The sequence below is a fragment of the Biomphalaria glabrata genome, chromosome 11 (assembly GCF_947242115.1).
Source record: "Biomphalaria glabrata chromosome 11, xgBioGlab47.1, whole genome shotgun sequence".
Classification (NCBI taxonomy): domain Eukaryota; kingdom Metazoa; phylum Mollusca; class Gastropoda; family Planorbidae; genus Biomphalaria; species Biomphalaria glabrata.
The window spans coordinates 33,116,253-33,133,763 of NC_074721.1; the positions used below are offsets into that span (position 1 = coordinate 33,116,253).

Consider the following 17,511-nt stretch of genomic DNA (forward strand, 5'->3'; position numbering starts at 1 on the left):
ATAGTTGGAAAATATGAACTTATCAATTAAGAATGATCAGAAGTATAAAATTATCATTTCATAATTTAAAAAATAAAGAGGAATTCACTCTTTTTATTTTTAGGTAAAAATTATCATCAGATGCAGGAGCATCTTAGAAAACTGGTTTATATAAAAAAAAACTAGATTTAGTTGATAATAGGATGATAAACCTACTAAAGCTAAGAGACGAATGAGACTAAAGTATTGTAAAATTGTTAACATAAGTTGGTAAAGACTTTCACAAGAGCATGGTGTGCGCAAGGGTCACACTCAGTTGTTCACTCTTTCTTGTGTACATTAATGACTTACTGGCCCTCTTGCAATGCCAGAAGCTTCTGTTTGCAGACGACATCATATTGTGGGGGGTTGGAGAGAGACCGTCAGCAGCTCATTGGCACTCGCCAGATTGTGGGGCCTCGAGGTGAACCACTCGAACTCGGTTTACTCGTGGTTTAGTTAGGTTGTGATATAGTAAAGGAACCAGTTGAGCTACGGATGGACGGAAAGATTCTAGAATGGGACAAAAAGCCCAAGTACCTCGATCAGAAACTGACTTTGTGCGACCATATCTAGCACGTAAGTGAAACAGCCTTCAAGAGGCTGAACATCATAAAGAAGCAAGCTGGAACGAAATGGGGAGCAATGGCGGGTGTGCTGAGTTCAGTTCAATCTCACTTAGATTACATACAGTCTACCTGTTCAGGCCTGGGCATCGCAAACGTCTCTAGCTAAGCTAGACACTGTTCAGAATCAAGCCATCAGAATTATCTGTGGAATATTTTGAATAATGCCAATTGCCGCCGGCGAAATTATGGCCAACGTGCTGCCATTGAAATTGCGCAGAGAGCGAGCTGTCCCGCTAACTCACGAGACATACATGGAGACATACAGGGAGGGATGCCTGCTCAGAGACATCTTAAAAACCGGCCTGCTCCATGCATGTGGCTTGTAAGCTGGTTAGAGAGATGAATCTGCCGGTGAACCACAGATAAGGCTTTTGGCATGCCGATGGTATGGAAGTGCCTTCTTGACCCGGTGGTGACAAAGTGGTGCGATCCTACACAACTACTACATGCAGCCAGAGAAACTATTGCTTCGTATCCGGCAGGAGTTCTACTATCTACACAGAAGTATCTGTGCAAACGCTCGAGGGCACTGTGAGAGCTGGGTTTGGGGCGGTGGTTTGACTCTTGCAATGCCGAAAGTGTGGAGCTGAGTGGACCCTGCCATGGGAAAAGCATCCTTGAGGCTGATCTGGAGGCAATGCTCATAGCATTGGCTTTGGGTGGTGAAAAGAGTTGGAAATGGATCCACGGCCCTATCGGACGTGGTCATTTTCACCAATTCAATCTCTGTCCTCGATGCCATTGAAGGGCAGCATGCAGGTGTCGGGAAGGGTAGAAGCATTCCTCACGGTCGTGGAGCGCCTTCTGAAGCTCAATGTAAATAGGTTTATTCAATGGGTCCCAGCTTATTGTGGTCTGGTCGGTCATCAAACGAGCTTCTTACATGATGAACCATGCACTCTCATGAGTGTACAATCCCTATGGGAGGTGGGAGCTCTGCCATACGGAACAGGCCATCCTAGCCCAGTTCCGAGTCAGACTCTGTCCAATAGGCACGTACTTTGAATGGTTTAGGGAGAACTACAACACATGGTGCCGCCATTGCATCGAGGATGATAAAACAGTAAACCACTTTCTTTATGAATGTCGCGTTGTGCATGAGGGACGATTGGGACAAGGAAATGAGAGAGAGAAATTTGAAATATGTTTTCATTTGTACATTTCATCATGGATGTAGCATACATCTCATGAGCTCTAGATATATTGAGGTAAAAATGTATATTATTTAAAGTAAACTATAAGAACATTACATCTCCTAGCAAACTGCTCAAAAATCTGCCTCTCCGTGCTTGAATTGCTGAGAATGGTTCCATTTGGAAGAACAAAATCATCATCAGGGTTGCCGTTATAATTTCCCAAAAGTCCAGACGTTTTTTCTTTATAACTTGTTGGAACATTGATAGAGAATTCCATGTAGTTTTGTACAACATAAACTTCAATTGAAACACCTGTAATAAAAACATTTTTTATTTTATAAACTTTAATTTTGTGTTTTATAAAAAGAGCATTCATTCTCCTATAATTCTATACCAAAAGTTACATTTTCTGATTACAAACAGAAATGTTATAAAAGTTTAATGATAACAGGGTAGAATGTACAAGTGTGAAAAAAAGAAAAATTCTGTCAGATGGTGGAAAATAATTACAGAGATAAAGAGTTAAGTATTCTTATAAATAACCTTCCTTTTATTTACAGGACAACAACATTACTAACAATAAAGAAACAGAGTTTGTATACATTTATTATTGTTTGCCTAATATTAGAAAAAACAGAAATCAACTTCTAATTATAATAATAATAATTATAACAGTGGCAATGTCTTACATTCTGAATATTAAACATGAGTGCAGTGTTTCACATGACAAAGCAAACCATTTTGTCACCTGCATATTTTTCAACTTCTTACTACATGTAATTAAAATATGAATTCTTAGACCAGAAAAAAACAAATTATTCTATTTTTAATTACACTTACCAGAAGGAAATCCTGCTACAACAGAAGTTTTATTGCTACCTTCTTTTCTAGAGATAGAGACTTCTGTAACTAGATTGGACCCATTATAGCGTTCATCATCATAAAAGTCTTTTGTAAGATCTGCTCCACATGAGGTAATTATCATTCCTAGAGAAATTATAAGGGTAATATTAAATGTCTTTCCTTTTCAACAAATAGGGACTATTATTTTTTTAATGATAAATGTTAATGTCTTGTTTTGATTAAAAAACAAACAACTAACCATCCCCCTCAGCATTAAGTTCCACTTGGAATGTGGCATTGTCTCCCTCTTGAGCTGCAAAAGCTGAGAACACAGTGGCTTTGGTTGCATTACCAGCAGCAGACAGAGCTTGTTTGGTGCGAGCTTGAAGTGTAAAGCTTATTTCCTTGATGAGCAGAAGTATAAACTCTCCCAGTCCATTCATTGAGTAACCTTTGCCATCTAGTGTGTTTATATGGGGATCTCCAAGTGCACTTCCTGTTTATAAAGTTCAAATGTTTTTTTTTAAATAAAAACTACAAATATCAATAAATAATCCAATTGAAAGAGCAGTCACAATGGTAACATCATCTAATAATCATCTGAAATGCATAGGAAGTAATTATCTTCTTTTTTTAAGTAACGTCAGTAATATATAAAATAAGAAGACTTGGACTTAACTTTAGTAAGGAAGGCTTATTAAAACAAGGTTACAAAGAGGGTTTGTGTGGAAACACAAACTCAAAATCGGCCCCTGAAGTGGTCCACCCAGGCAGGTAAAAAGGCAGTTTTCAATATTTTCAGAAGAATATCCTAATTAAATTTTATCAGAAGTAATTCACCCAGGCAGGTAAAAAGGCAGGTTTCAATATTTTCAGAAAGAATATTAGAATGAAATTCTATCAAAGGCAAATGACAGAAGAATGGAGAAAGAAGATTGACAGATCCTTTGTGGTTCCCCAATGGTCCAGCAGACCATTGGATAGGTGAAAGTGAATGTGAAGTTAGATGTGAACCTGGCCTAACTGATGTCTTATAATGAGTATCTAACTGATCTAATTGTTTTATAATTTTTTAACCGAAAATCTAAAACAATTTGCATTAATATGTAAAAAAAATGGTAAATAGTAATCTCCCTTACTAAAAAAACCCTCCCATGTTGGTTACTATTAATAATAATTTTTCACATAGGCTTACAACTTTTTAAAGAACTTTTTTCACTGTACTGCCAACACACACGTTATAGATAAAGAGGTTGATACATTGATACATACCTGAAATAAACTCAGCTCTCAAGGAACATCCCAGATCAGGTCTAACTTCATTGAACAGCTTACAAAATTTTGATGGAGAACTTGAATCAACACAGCACCATCTGTGGGGGGAAAAATCTTCTTCTCTGGACTTTCTATAGTCATTTTGGCCCCACCACCACCAAGGGTCATTCAACAGCAAATGGCTTCCATCTGGGTTTCTGTGATCTACATATGGAGAACTTCTCCAGGCATAGTCCCAAGCCAACCAATCCCACCAGTAAGTAGGATAGGTGTATCTGTAGCAGCAGAGCTGAAATATATATATATATATATTTATATTTAAAAGTGAATGAAATATGCCATTTTTTAATTAAAAAATTAATTTTTACATTTTCTTTTTTATATTTACCTTATTGAGTGGGTTACCGGCAAGAAGTCTATTTTTAGCAGTCTGACCAATCGCAAGGCAGTACATAAAGCTATTTCCATAACCCAAATACTTCCAAGAATATCCCCACCATTGTGCACCTACTCTATCCAGACTGCAGGGACATTTGTACAATTGATCAATTCTACTCTGATGAGTTTTGTCTGTAATCAATTTTTTATTTGCTTGGTAAAATTTAAGACATTTGCTGTCAGGATTTTCAATCTTGCCAACTTGTTCAATCCATGTTCCGTAACGCCCTGAAAAAAGAAATAAAAAGAAACAAAATATAACAATACATAACTTTAAGAAAGTTATGATTGTCGCAGTTACTAAAGTAACTGCAAACAGTAGTCAGGACAATCAAATGTAAATAATGCCGAGTTCAACACGTTTGATGACGTCATTGTGTTTATTTTCCTCCAAGTATTTTGTTTAGCAGGTTGTGTCCCTTGGTTTCTGGTCATCAATTTTTTTTACTAATACTCACTCGCTACTAGTGACGTAGCGGACGGTCTGTTGACCTCTTTCCCATCTTGTAGTCTAGAGACAAGACGTTTTCTTGAGGGAACTCTGATTTTCACCTTGTACTTCAATACTGGATAACCTTATTGTTGTGTCGTGGTTGATATTCAGATTATTCTTGAATTGGATTATCTTGACCCCTGTGTAGGGTGAGTTTAATTTTCCCATTGAATAAGTATTCTATTTGATTCGATCGTATTTGTTATTCTATTGGTAGACTAGAAAATTAGAAGACTCCGTTCTTTTATCCTTCTACAGGGTCTTATTTTAGGTTTTAGTTTCAGGCTTCAGATTGGTTCTAGCCTTGGACTATTGAACTAAGTTTTCATCTTGGAGTTCTCTGTCTGATGTGTGGTGGTAAGGCGGAGGGTACCGTTCCAGACTTCGGGTGACTGTATTCAGACCTGTTGTTGGATTATGAAGTTCCAGCCTTTGATGGTATTGTGACCTGCGCTGTGGACTATTGATGAAGATTGCTCTACGTGTATTGCTAGTTGTTATTTGGACAACTACCTAGGCATACTTATTGAGATATTGAAGTTAAGTGATTATATTATTTGTATTGAAATAGACAATTACTTGGGATGAACTAGAGCATATTATTTCATATTAAGTATTTATATACCTTATTGTAACTCACCTCATTATTATCATTCATACCCACTCAGTGTATATAATTCATTGTATTAAATTCATAATTTTATTTAAAATCATCATACACATTGTTTACTACTTTATGCATAACTGAATGTGTATGGTGTGACTGTCGGGCTGAGCTCGGGCCTAAATTTATTACAGGTTAGTAATTAATATCAATAACACAAGAGAAATCAAGATATTTACTTCTACATTAACTGTAATACCTAGACACATTTCGCAATATATACTTTATTAATACATGAACACATTAATTCATAGTAATAATTCATCAAAGACCTGACAATGATGTCTATGTTTACATTTTAAAAGAGTGCAAAGAGAACTTTTGTTATCATACAAACTCAGAGGTGGCCCCCACCAGATCCACCCATGGACTAGGAATAATATATTATAGTCATGAGCTTATTTTGATTGTCTAAAGCAGTGTTTTCCAAAGTGGGATACACGGACACCAGGGGTAAGGGAAGAGTTTGAAGGGTGGTACGTGCTGCACATAGTTAAATATGCTGATTTTTTAAAAATACCCATTCAGTTTATAAATTATAATAAAATATTATAAGTTTTAAATCCATTTGTAAGTTTGTACAAAATCAAATATGGCACTATTTTTACAATTAAAAGACTAATGTTTTCAAAATGGATAGGGGTGTTACAACTTCTGTTGACACACCTACTTTTTCAATGTAAAAAACATATTTTCATTTTTTTAAGAATGTATTTGATGTGTCTCTGAAGCATGAAATAAAAAAAAATCTCTAATTGAATACTTATAGATTGTGAGAGTATTTATTATTTTGTGTTTGTATGCCTAACAAAAAGAAATACTGGTAAATAAATTTTTATTGTTATTAAAATAAATATTTTTTTTGGGGTGAGGGGGGGGGGGGGGGCAAAAATTCTAGAAGTGGTATGCATATGTCAAAGGTTTGGGAAACACTGGTCTAAAGTAATAAAATAAAATTATTTAGCATTGTTTTTTTACTTGAAAACAAACTGAACAACCTATTATTTAAAATGGTATTTCCGACTTACATCAGAAAGGAGAAATGAACTTTTCAATAGCTTTTCTAGTTTTTCTATCTAAATGAGAAAAATAATAGCAGCTGTTCAACTTACAGTGACCACCAAAAACAGATTATTTGAGACTTTTTGGAGACTAACTTAGTCCCCTGTGTACACAGAAGGTGGGCCACTGCATGAGCTACTGTGCAACTAATTTTGGACCTTAACAATTAAATATCTCCCTTTCTGATAGATTTGGGAGAAGGTTTCCATGCTGCTGATACAAAAGTAATTTTGAAAAATATCAATTTCGTATTTGGATTCCTATCGCTGCCTATAATGAAAACTTATCTCTCCTGCAATTTTTCATCAAAAAGTGGTGTATTTATATGAAAAAACTGCTTGCATATTTAATTAAAAAAAACACACACAAAAGTAGCAGTTGCACCAGAACTTTACAAGAATAATATATCATGATATTGGATTTTCAATATCTTTTCTAGTTTCTGTGATCTAAACAGGATGGAGGGATGGAATGACAGACCACACAAACAGTGGTTGTTCCACTTTCAGGGGACACTAAAATAGGTCATTTATTAAATTTTAAAAGTTACAATAAGAAGAGAAAAAAAGCTTCTACATCGTCTTAAAAATACAAATGCTCTAACCAAGAGGTTCATTATGTAATACAGCTTAAGTGATGAGATAATTGATGTGCCTCTAAGATTTTGAAATTGTTAACTTTAACAATTAACTGTCTATGTCAAAATCCTAAGTAAAAACAAAGTAACTGTTATGAAAATTATATTCTGTATCCGTTATCGTTCTTATGTTTACATGTGCTTGTAACTCATCCGTAAGAATGTGTTCACGAAATGTGTGTTGTGTAGTCATTCAGTGTATTAAAGCCATACTATGCAGACATGGTTTTCAACTCTATTATCTTTATGTTCATAACAATTTAAACACTGAATCCAAAACTGTGAAGTTGTAAGAATTTCAAAATGGATAGGATATTTCGTCCAGAGAAGATTGACATCGAGCCCACAGCACCTCAAGCAGCAGAGCATTGGCAGCACTGGTATGAAACTTTTAAAAATTTTAAATCAGTAGTATCAGTAGATAATCTTGATACTAAGAAACTACTGATAAACTATATCTCTTCTGCTGTATATCAAATGATACTTGATAAAAAAGACATTTGATGAAGCAATCCAGACTCTAAACGGCATCTACATTCAAACAAAGAATGAGGTGTTTGCTAGGCACAGGTTAGCTACTTGCAAACAAGAGCAAGGTCAAACGATAGATGCCTACATGCAGAAATTAAGAATTCTATCCAAAGATTGCAACTTCAGAGCGGTGACTGCTGAAAAAGAGGGGCTATTAGAGATTCGTTTATCAATGGACTAGTTTCCAACAGCATTCGAAAACGTCTACTTGAAAAGACTGTTTTAAGTTTAAAGGACGCCTTCAAGGAGGCTCGCTTACTAGAACATGCTTATCAGCATTCATTACAGTATGAGTCATCACAGCCGGAAACTAATTGCGCGGTAACTACTCTCACTAATTCTTCGGCCTCACCCTTGCCAAATGTAACGATTCCTCAAAGTGCAAGCAATTCACACACACAACAAATAAATGCATTAGCTAGCAAGTGTTACTTTTGCAGCAGGGTTAAGCATTCCCGCTCTCAATGCCCTGCAAGGGAAGTGACATGCAATCAGTGCTTCAAAATGGGTCACTTTCAAAGAGTATGCAAATCGAAATCTTCAACAATTTTGGCTATCGCTACTGTGCAGCCTTTGAGTTTAAACAAATCTACAATACCCATTTGCATCAACAATGTGCAATTGAAAGCCCTAGTAGACAGTGGGAGCTGTGAAAGCTATATTTCGACGCACATTGCTAAGAAGCACAAATGGCAGACAGGCTCCTCAGGCAACAGAATCTTTATGGCTTCCACCCATCTATCTCAAATCACTCAAGGACATATCTACGCTAACATACGTCTATAAAATGAAAGATACGAGGGAGTTAGACTTTCTCTACTAGACAATTTATGCTCTGACGTAATTCTTGGACTTGACTTTATAAGATTGCACCAAAACTTGTTTATTCCTTTCGATGGTCAGAAACCATCATTGTGCGTGAGTACTCTCCAGCCAGCGAGGGTAGAGGCTCCTTGCCTATTTAGTAATGTCACCAAACTGCACCCCAGTGGCTATAAGGTCTAGCAGATACTTAATTCCAGATAGAAAGTTTATAGAGAAGGAAATTCAACAACTAATAAAGGATGAAATTATTGAACCATCTAAATCTCCCTGGCGTGCACAAGTCCTAGTCACAACAAATGACAGACATAAGAAAAGAATGGTTATAATAGACTACAGCCAAACCATAAACTGGTTCACTCTACTAGACGCCTACCCTATGCCCAGAATTGACGAACTAGCGGAAAAGATTTCCCAATACTCTGTATATAGCACTTTAGACCATCAGATTCCTATAAAAGAAGAGGAAAGGCCGTTCACAGCCTTCGAAGCATGTGGGAAACTGTAACAATTCCGTAGGATTCCGTTTGGCGTTACGAATGGAGTCGCCTGATTTCAGCGTTCGATTGACAAAATCATCGAAGACGAACGACTCATTGACACTTTTGCTTATATGAACAATGTGACCATCTGTGGTATGGACTCTGAATCACACGACCGAAACCTACAGCGATTTCTTGATAGTGCTCAAAAGTATGGAATCACTTTTAATGAAACAAAAAGTGAAATTAGCACTGCTAAAGTGAGACTGTTAGGATATGAGATTTCCAAAGGACAACTTAAGCCAGACCCTGAGAGATTTCGCGCTCTAAGGGAATTACCTGTACCAGTGAACATGCGTGAACAGAAACGAGTAGTGGGTCTTCTGGCTTACTACTCACAGTAGATACCTAACTTTTCAACAAAAACTAGCCTGTTAACAGGAAATCAACAATTTCCTGTCCCTGAAGAAGTCAAAAGAACATTTGAAAGTTTGAAAAATGAGCTTGAAAAAGCCGCCGTATAGACTATTGATACTGTTGACCAGCACCACCGAAGACATAGCCAGACCGTTCGAAACTCAAGCAGATGAAACTACACATACATACAATCTTAGAGTAAGGAGAACTAGGCCCAACTACAAAGTGTAAAAGCTCATCAGTTTACTAGAACTCTTATTTTGACGTTCAGTTTTGTCTCCAAAATGACATTTGTTTATTTTACTACTTACATTTGACTTTGTTGACTTCACTTTAATGTGATATTTGATCTTACTTACCATCACAAAAGAGATACAAGACACCGATAGCAAAGACAAACAGACACAAACACTCTTTTGTTCCCCTGGCAATCAAATCATTAAATAAGAACAATCTGGTATAAACTTTGTCACATGTAAATTATGAGTGAGTCTGGTGTGAATGTACATTTTGGTTTCTTATAGTTTCTTATAGTTATAATGTTTTTTGTTTGGTGTAATGCACAAATTGTAAGACAAATTTCCTTACGGATAATAAAGATTATTATTATTATTAATGTCATGCTATTCTACATTGTTTGTTTACTTTAATCTCTATTATTACTCTGCAATTACTTAATTCTTTCATTGTTTATAATACTAGTTAGCATAATTTGAATCGGGAGTGAATGTTATGAAAATTATATTCTGTCTCGGTTATCGTTCATTTGTTTACATGTGCTTGTAACTCGTCCGTGAGAATGTGTTCACGAAATGTGTGTTGTGTAGTCATTCAGTGTAATAAAGCCATACTATGCAGACATGGTTTTTGACTCTATTATCTTTATGTTCATAACAGTAACCCTTTCAGACTTTGCAATCCAAGAGGCAGATTATATAAAGGTCATCTGTTTCTGTGGCTCAGGGTTAATGAGGGTGTCATGTGGCCAGCACAATGATTAACCACCTTTACTTTTCCTCAACTATATTGTCAGGTACCATTAAAAGAAAAAACAACTACCCAATTCCTGCCTTTACTGGGATTTAAACCCCAGACCATCAATTCAGAAGCACTTTATAACTCAGCCACCATGCCCCCATTAACAAAATCCCCATCAGTTACTAATGTACATGACTGTGAGCATGAGTAAAGTGGTAAAAAAATAACCATACAATATGGAGATAGTTTAGAATGCTGTTTAAAAAAAACAAAAAAACACTAAGGATATTTATAAGTAAATGGCAAAAAAAGAGAGTTTGAGTCTCTAAAACACATACTGATACCTCCTAAAAAATATTGCACTGTTTAACTGTAGGAAAATAAATGTAAGAATATTCTAATCAAATTTTGCAAGATGATAATTAAAAAGCCCTCTAAAATGTAAGCCAATAATTGTGCAGAATAAATTGTCTTGTAATATGTGAATTAAACTTTAATTTTAGTAACTATACATTGCATTGAACAACTTGACCCCTTTCTATGTTTTGTTAATTTAAAAAAATACAAATATAACAAATTTTAACTTTCTTATGCAACTACAGGAATATACCTGTGTTCCAAGTCAATGTATCCATTTTGGTGGTGAGATCAGTGTAAGTGACGCCAAAGTCTCTAATCTTTTCAGAATTTGCATAACCCACAACTATGGGCATCCATGGATCATATTGCCAATTCATCTTCCCTTTCAAGTATGTAACTATAGTATAACTTGTTTCTCCATCAGTGACATATACAGCTTGGAATGTTGCAGATTCATTGCGAAGCTAATAATTAAACAAGAACAAATAGTAATAATAATTTTAAAATCATTTATGAATGCGATATATCAATGAAAAAAAGGTCTTAAAATTATTTCTTTAGGTTTCTTTTTCATTACATTCTAGAAGCCCTCCTGCAACCCCACTATGAGAGCCTACTCCTCTTCCTAAGAGACACACAAAAAATTCTTCTCGTTTATGAGGGCACCACCAGCAAAATTTGAGAAACACTATATATGGTTTAAATAGAGAAAGCAAATTCTAGTAACGGTATTAAAATATATTTCTAGATTACAATTCATATTCATGATTAGTTTAAAAACAACAACAAAAATAAACTGAAGCTTTTAAAATTGAAAAAAATTCAAGAAATAACTGCCTGACACTCTGGTCTTGTTGCCTACCAAATCTGCATTTTTGACCTTATTAAGTTCTTTAAACAGAAAAAATTGGAATTAGTACATGTGTTTTCATATCATATAGTTATAACTAACCTTACAGTAATCATTGTAGTATGGTAGGTACCACTGAATAAACCACCATTCTTGATAGTACCATTGGTAGTAGTCACATACCCAGCTGTACCATCTATAAGGCTCAGCATTCACCCAAGTAGCTACCAAGACATAAGTTACTTTGAATGATGACAGCTTGAAAAAGTCTTGGATCTAAGTAAAAAAAACATAAACAAGCTTCAATGTTATCTTTTAACTGCTCTTCACATTCATGATTTATTTGCAAGGTTCAAGAATAAACACCAAATGATCATGAAGACATCATTAGACTAATATTGGCAAATATATTTAAACTAAGCTTGAATCAGCAACAACATAGAAATAAGCACACATTTTAATGTAGAATACAATGAGCTATAAATGTCTTACATCGCTGGTTGCGGTTGTAATCACTTTGTGAGTATCTCCAACCACTGCTGTCTCGTAGAGCTGATAATAAGTAATTCCTTTGTTTGTATAGTAGTTTAAGTAGGACCAGTATGGAGCTAGAATACCTTCCTGATAATCTTCACTATAGTACAAATATGGCCACCACAAGTCGTAACCAAGTCCAAATCTAATCATACCATTACTTTGAACCTGCAACAACAACAAAATTTAATACATAATTGTTATATTTGTTCTAATTATTGTTTTCAAATTGTATTACATAATTCTAAGGAGATTCTTTTCTAGCACTAGATAATTCTTATCAAATATAATATTATTATTGCATTTTGTTTTTTACATAGGATAATTCTAATCAATTAGAGTATTATTGTTGTCATTAAAGAGATACTTCTAATCAAGTCTTTATGAACTTTATGTTGAATGTGTCATCATATCTTAGACTGGAACACATTAGACAGTTCAAGAGATTACAACCACAAGTAACATGCATGACTAGATTGACACGAAATTATGTTATATTCATTTTGAAGTAACGTCTGTGACCTATAAGATAAATGAAAGAGGCTAACTCCAATAAATATCTTTTTAAAAAAAAGCTATACTAAAGTTGATTTACTTCTGCCAGTGGAGAATCACATAAAACTAAGATGTATAGATTATTACATCTATATATTTTATAATTGTTACATCAATAATCTAATGAATAGTTTAAACAATTTCATTGTGTACAATATGTATGAAGCACTTATTTCAAGGTTTACATATGAGTACAGAGAAGAGGAACTAACAGATTTAGAGGTTTTTGTGGCAAAGTCAGGGAAGTGAGTGGTGGAGTATCATTCCCAGGAATGGAAGACATTCCTGATATTGTTGCACCTGTTCCTAACACAACTGTAGAATGGTGATAAACCTAAGACCATTTGGCAGTGGTGGTTTAACAGAGACAACATCTTCAAACTGTGTGGGGAAGAATTGGAGACCCAAGACTACTGTGTATGTGTGTGCATTTCTTTGTCACCTCATCAACATACTTCAGTGTAAATAAGCATTCACATTGAGTTACAACATTCTCAAATATGTTTTATTATGATTGAGCTAAGTAAAACATTGCAATCTTACATTTGCTACTTTTATTTTTCTGTCCCCAAACGGAGCCCCAGATGGGAAGTAGACTGGTCCGCTTGATATGCCCCACCACCACCACCAATAGTTAAATGTATTGATTTGGCTGTCTCCATTACTTGGCCCATAAGGATATAGATCTGTAAAGAAATATATCAAAAGATTTAGACTTTTTATTTCCTGTCTTTTAAATTAATTGTAGGTGAAAGGGCATAACCAAAAACATATAAGATTTTAACATTATGTGCCTTAATTATTTGTTAAAAAATAGAGAATACATGTGTACGTTTGTATAACTGTACTTATAACATAAAAAGTTTAGGGTAAAGGATGAATTTTTTTTTCTTTTCTTTAAACTTATTATCACTAAATGTTGGTATTGCAAACAGGAAATGTTTATGTAAAATTATTTTTACCTTTTTGTTTTTTCAATGGATCTGAAATTTAAAACAAATTGTAAAATCAAAATTAATAAATAATACAATATTAAGTGTAAAATATTTAATTAGAAGAATTATTATTACATATATATACATATACTATATTAATTTAATAAAATGCAATAATCAATAATTCCGATGAGACTTAATTTAAAAATCAGCATACCCTAAGAACATACTCAAATTGGCAAGTTTCCTATTCCAAGTATGCTTATGATTAAAAACATATATTATAAAGAGTGACTGATTATTGTGACATTGTGTTAATTTTTTAATAAATGATTGTTGCACTAAAATGCAGCAAGTATGTTTATTTTATGTTACATATTATTGTCAATGAAAAACAAAAAAGGAAATTCCTTTACCTTCAGTTGAAACACCTAGAGAAAGGGATAAGTAGCAAAAATGAGTTAGAAACTTAAATACAATTTTTACAAATATATTTCTTTTTACATTTTGGTACATCAGATTAATTATTATAAAATAATATAAAGAGCATATTTTATATTTGAGTGAATATAAAAAAATCAACGTATTAGCTACATTTTTTTCCACAGAAAGTTGCACTCAATTATTGCCCCCCCCCTCCCCCTGCCTTAATTATTTAAATCCACAAATTTAGCACAAGTTTCACCTACATTCAAAAAACAGGGCTGTGTCATTGCAGGTTTTTGCTAAGTCACAAATGACAAAGCTAAAACTATTCTGAAGATCTACAAGATATTTACACCACTTGAGAGCTGAAGAAAAAAAATAGACAAAATGATTTATTGAAGAAATGTTTAGCCTGTAATGTCAATACTAACTGTTGGCAATAGAAACAATGGTAATAGTAATTTTAAGGTGCTATGTTAAACACAGATGAATGAAAAACCAAAAAGAATGAATCCTATTTAGAAAAATGGGCTTCTAAATTAATACCAGCTTTGTGAAAAAAAGAGTCATGCCTTTTGGATTGTAAGATCGTCCACTGTTGATGCTACACTGTTATGTGTTATTATTTAAATGTTAGTGAAATGAAGCTAGAGTTTTGTATCTATCATTCCATAAACTATGTGATGATAATATTGATTAGATCTAGGTTTTTAGATAAAAAGTAATTATATTTGTATGTTGTGATTATATTGGTTAGTTTTGTTGGGGAGTTAAGTTACGGTTCTTGGCAATGTTTGGCAGTTAGAGGCCTGATCTTAAAGATCATGGAAAAGGTATTTTTTTTTTAGATTTTAGTAATTGTCTGGTGGGTTTTGTCTTACAGCACAGATACTTATATTTTCTTTATTTTATACAATACAAATGCTCTTTTCCTAAATAATTGCCATTCTCTTCAAATCCATGATAGACTTAATCTTGTTTATTAAGTTTTGCGTCAAGAGCTCACTATATGCAACAAGAACAATTTTGAACAAACTTTTAGCAACCACTATCATTTTATTTTTTCAAAATGTGTGTCAGTAGTGGTTTGTATCAGATAATAAATATGTATTGTGGATATCTATGGAAAAAATATCACAAACCTGATTTGCCACTTGTCATGTCAGCCTGGGATCTAAAAATAGCAACTGTGCCAGTAAAGGGAATAGAAGAGTCACCAAAGCTACCACCAAACAGTTCATGGGATGTAGCGAAGGCTTCAGCGATATCATTGATGATTTCATCATTAATTGCCACTTTAAATATGAAACTTGCAGTGAATGATGTCTGCGAATTAGACACTGAACTCCTAAGATAAAAAAAAAATTAATTAGATGCTGGTAAGTATTAATTAAAGCATTAAATTAGAGTATCAGTTTTTGTTAAAAAAAAAAGCTATTAGTGAACCCAAAAATGTTTTACAAAATGCAAAGGAACACAAATTAATTTCAAAAAATACATACGATTCTACATTTGGATACAAATAGCTGTCAGTTAACTGGCCAATTTCTGTGAGAGCCTGAAATATAATATTTACATTGTCTTAATTTAAAAACAAATACATTAAAAGAAAAAAATTTAAAAAACAAAATTGACTTAAACTAAGCAATGATAATAGTAAAAAAAAAAACTGTCATGTTTATTTATTTATTTAAAACTCCAGTAATTGGTGAAACACAAACATTGGCTTTGCACAAACAATTTTAACAATCTACATTTTAAATGACATAACAAGAAATGTGTATCTCTATGTATTACCAAGTCTGTTTTCAAATTTATGTTTAAAAGAGGTCTATGATTAAAGTTGTTCATTTTAAACAGTGATTATATCATTAAGAAATGCAGATTAAACTTGTTTTTTAGTTTATCTTTTTTATTCATTAAAAAATTTCTTATGTGAAATCCTAACAAACGTGTAAAAAAAAATGAAATAATTTTAAATAATTTAACTCACATTGGCTTTCAGTAAATCTTTCAAATTTCCAACATTAGAATTCAGGGTTGCTTTGACATATGCTACACGATTTTCTGAAGCTGAAAAAGAACAAAAGAATGTTAAAAACAATGTTATGAAATGGTAGGGATATTTACAAAACAGATTATTCAGTATAGGCATAACAAAGAAAAATGGTCCCTGGATACATCTTATTTGTTTAACCTTTCTAAATAAACATTGCTAAGAAGCATTAGTTACTTTAGGCTACAACCTTCAGCTACATTCAATTGTACTTCTTATGAAAACCTTATGGTAAAGAACACTAACAAAATCGATTGCTTTTTTTTTTCAGTAAAACAAATTCATAATAACTATGTAAAGATATATTCTTTTCAACCTAATTACTTTTTTTTTAAATTAACATTCATTTTGTACCTAATTGCTTTGTTTAGTTTAACAATCATTTTGACCTAATTACTATGTTTAGTTTAACATTCATTTTTTACATAATTACTTTGTTTAGTTTGACATTCATTTTGACCTAATTACTATGTTTAGTTTAACGTTCATTTTTTTCCTAATTACTATGTTTAGTTTAACATTCATTTTGTACCTAATTACTATGTTTAGTTTAACATTCATTTTGACCTAATTACTTTGTTTAGTTTAGCATGTAGCATTGAAATCAGTCAAATGGTAGATTATCTCAAGCAAAGTATTTATTTTTAAAGTTAACACATTTTTTTTGTTTCATAAGTTGCTCAACAGCAAATGTTTTAATCTTATAGAATCACAAAAGATTGTCCAAAAAAAACAACTTTTTAAGTTGCTTTACAAAAAATGTTGTAAACTGAAGACAGATATTTTCTTATAATACATCTTGATACAAATGTTGCCAAATAATATACATAAATGGAAAAAAATGTATATTTACCTGAAATTATTGATACGTTGTAGCTGACTGGAGGTAACACAGCAACAACATTGACCTGAAAGAAAAAAAACTTATTAATGAACATTTTCTGGGTAAACAAAATAAAACTGTATGCGTAAATGTACATAAAAACAATGTTAGGGCATTAGTTTGGGAAAGTAAAGGCAGTTGGTCATTGTGCTATCCACATAACATCTTTTTTAATTAAAGGCTTTGGAAACAAATGACCTATACCTCATCTGGGTCTGTCATGAGTTATTCCATGACCTCTGAAGCACTTTTTAAATTCATTTGAATCTAGGTATTAAACCATGAACTGTTTAATGTCTAAAATAGTCCTAAAAAGTCAATACAGTTTGTTTTGTGATGACATTCTGAAGCTAACACAACCAAACCAGGCTTTTTCTCATGACTCTCCTTCTTATTTTAGGGTTAACAGTTGCCCTAAGTTACCAAATATTTACAACTAGATAGAATGAAGAAAGAAAAAAAAAATAGTCAATGCGGTTCTGGACAT

General features: G+C 33.4%; 1 protein-coding gene across 50 annotated transcripts in view; it reads right to left on the bottom strand.

Annotated features, from left to right (window-relative positions):
- The window catches only part of LOC106055044 (mucin-4-like), a 104,219-nt gene that overhangs the window by 38,375 nt on the left and 48,333 nt on the right, over positions 1-17,511 (bottom strand). For all 50 annotated transcript variants that reach the window (XM_056004795.1, XM_056004824.1, XM_056004816.1 and 47 more), the window contains 16 exons: positions 16,995-17,049; positions 16,079-16,158; positions 15,588-15,643; positions 15,228-15,433; positions 14,349-14,450; positions 14,076-14,090; positions 13,687-13,707; positions 13,268-13,410; positions 12,128-12,337; positions 11,738-11,911; positions 11,036-11,249; positions 4,290-4,567; positions 3,899-4,190; positions 2,886-3,122; positions 2,624-2,770; positions 1,898-2,095 (listed from right to left, as the gene is read on the bottom strand). In XM_056004795.1, coding sequence (XP_055860770.1) covers positions 1,898-2,095; positions 2,624-2,770; positions 2,886-3,122; positions 3,899-4,190; positions 4,290-4,567; positions 11,036-11,249; positions 11,738-11,911; positions 12,128-12,337; positions 13,268-13,410; positions 13,687-13,707; positions 14,076-14,090; positions 14,349-14,450; positions 15,228-15,433; positions 15,588-15,643; positions 16,079-16,158; positions 16,995-17,049 — 2,428 coding nt within the window. The remainder of the gene's footprint in view (positions 1-1,897; positions 2,096-2,623; positions 2,771-2,885; positions 3,123-3,898; positions 4,191-4,289; positions 4,568-11,035; positions 11,250-11,737; positions 11,912-12,127; positions 12,338-13,267; positions 13,411-13,686; positions 13,708-14,075; positions 14,091-14,348; positions 14,451-15,227; positions 15,434-15,587; positions 15,644-16,078; positions 16,159-16,994; positions 17,050-17,511) is intronic.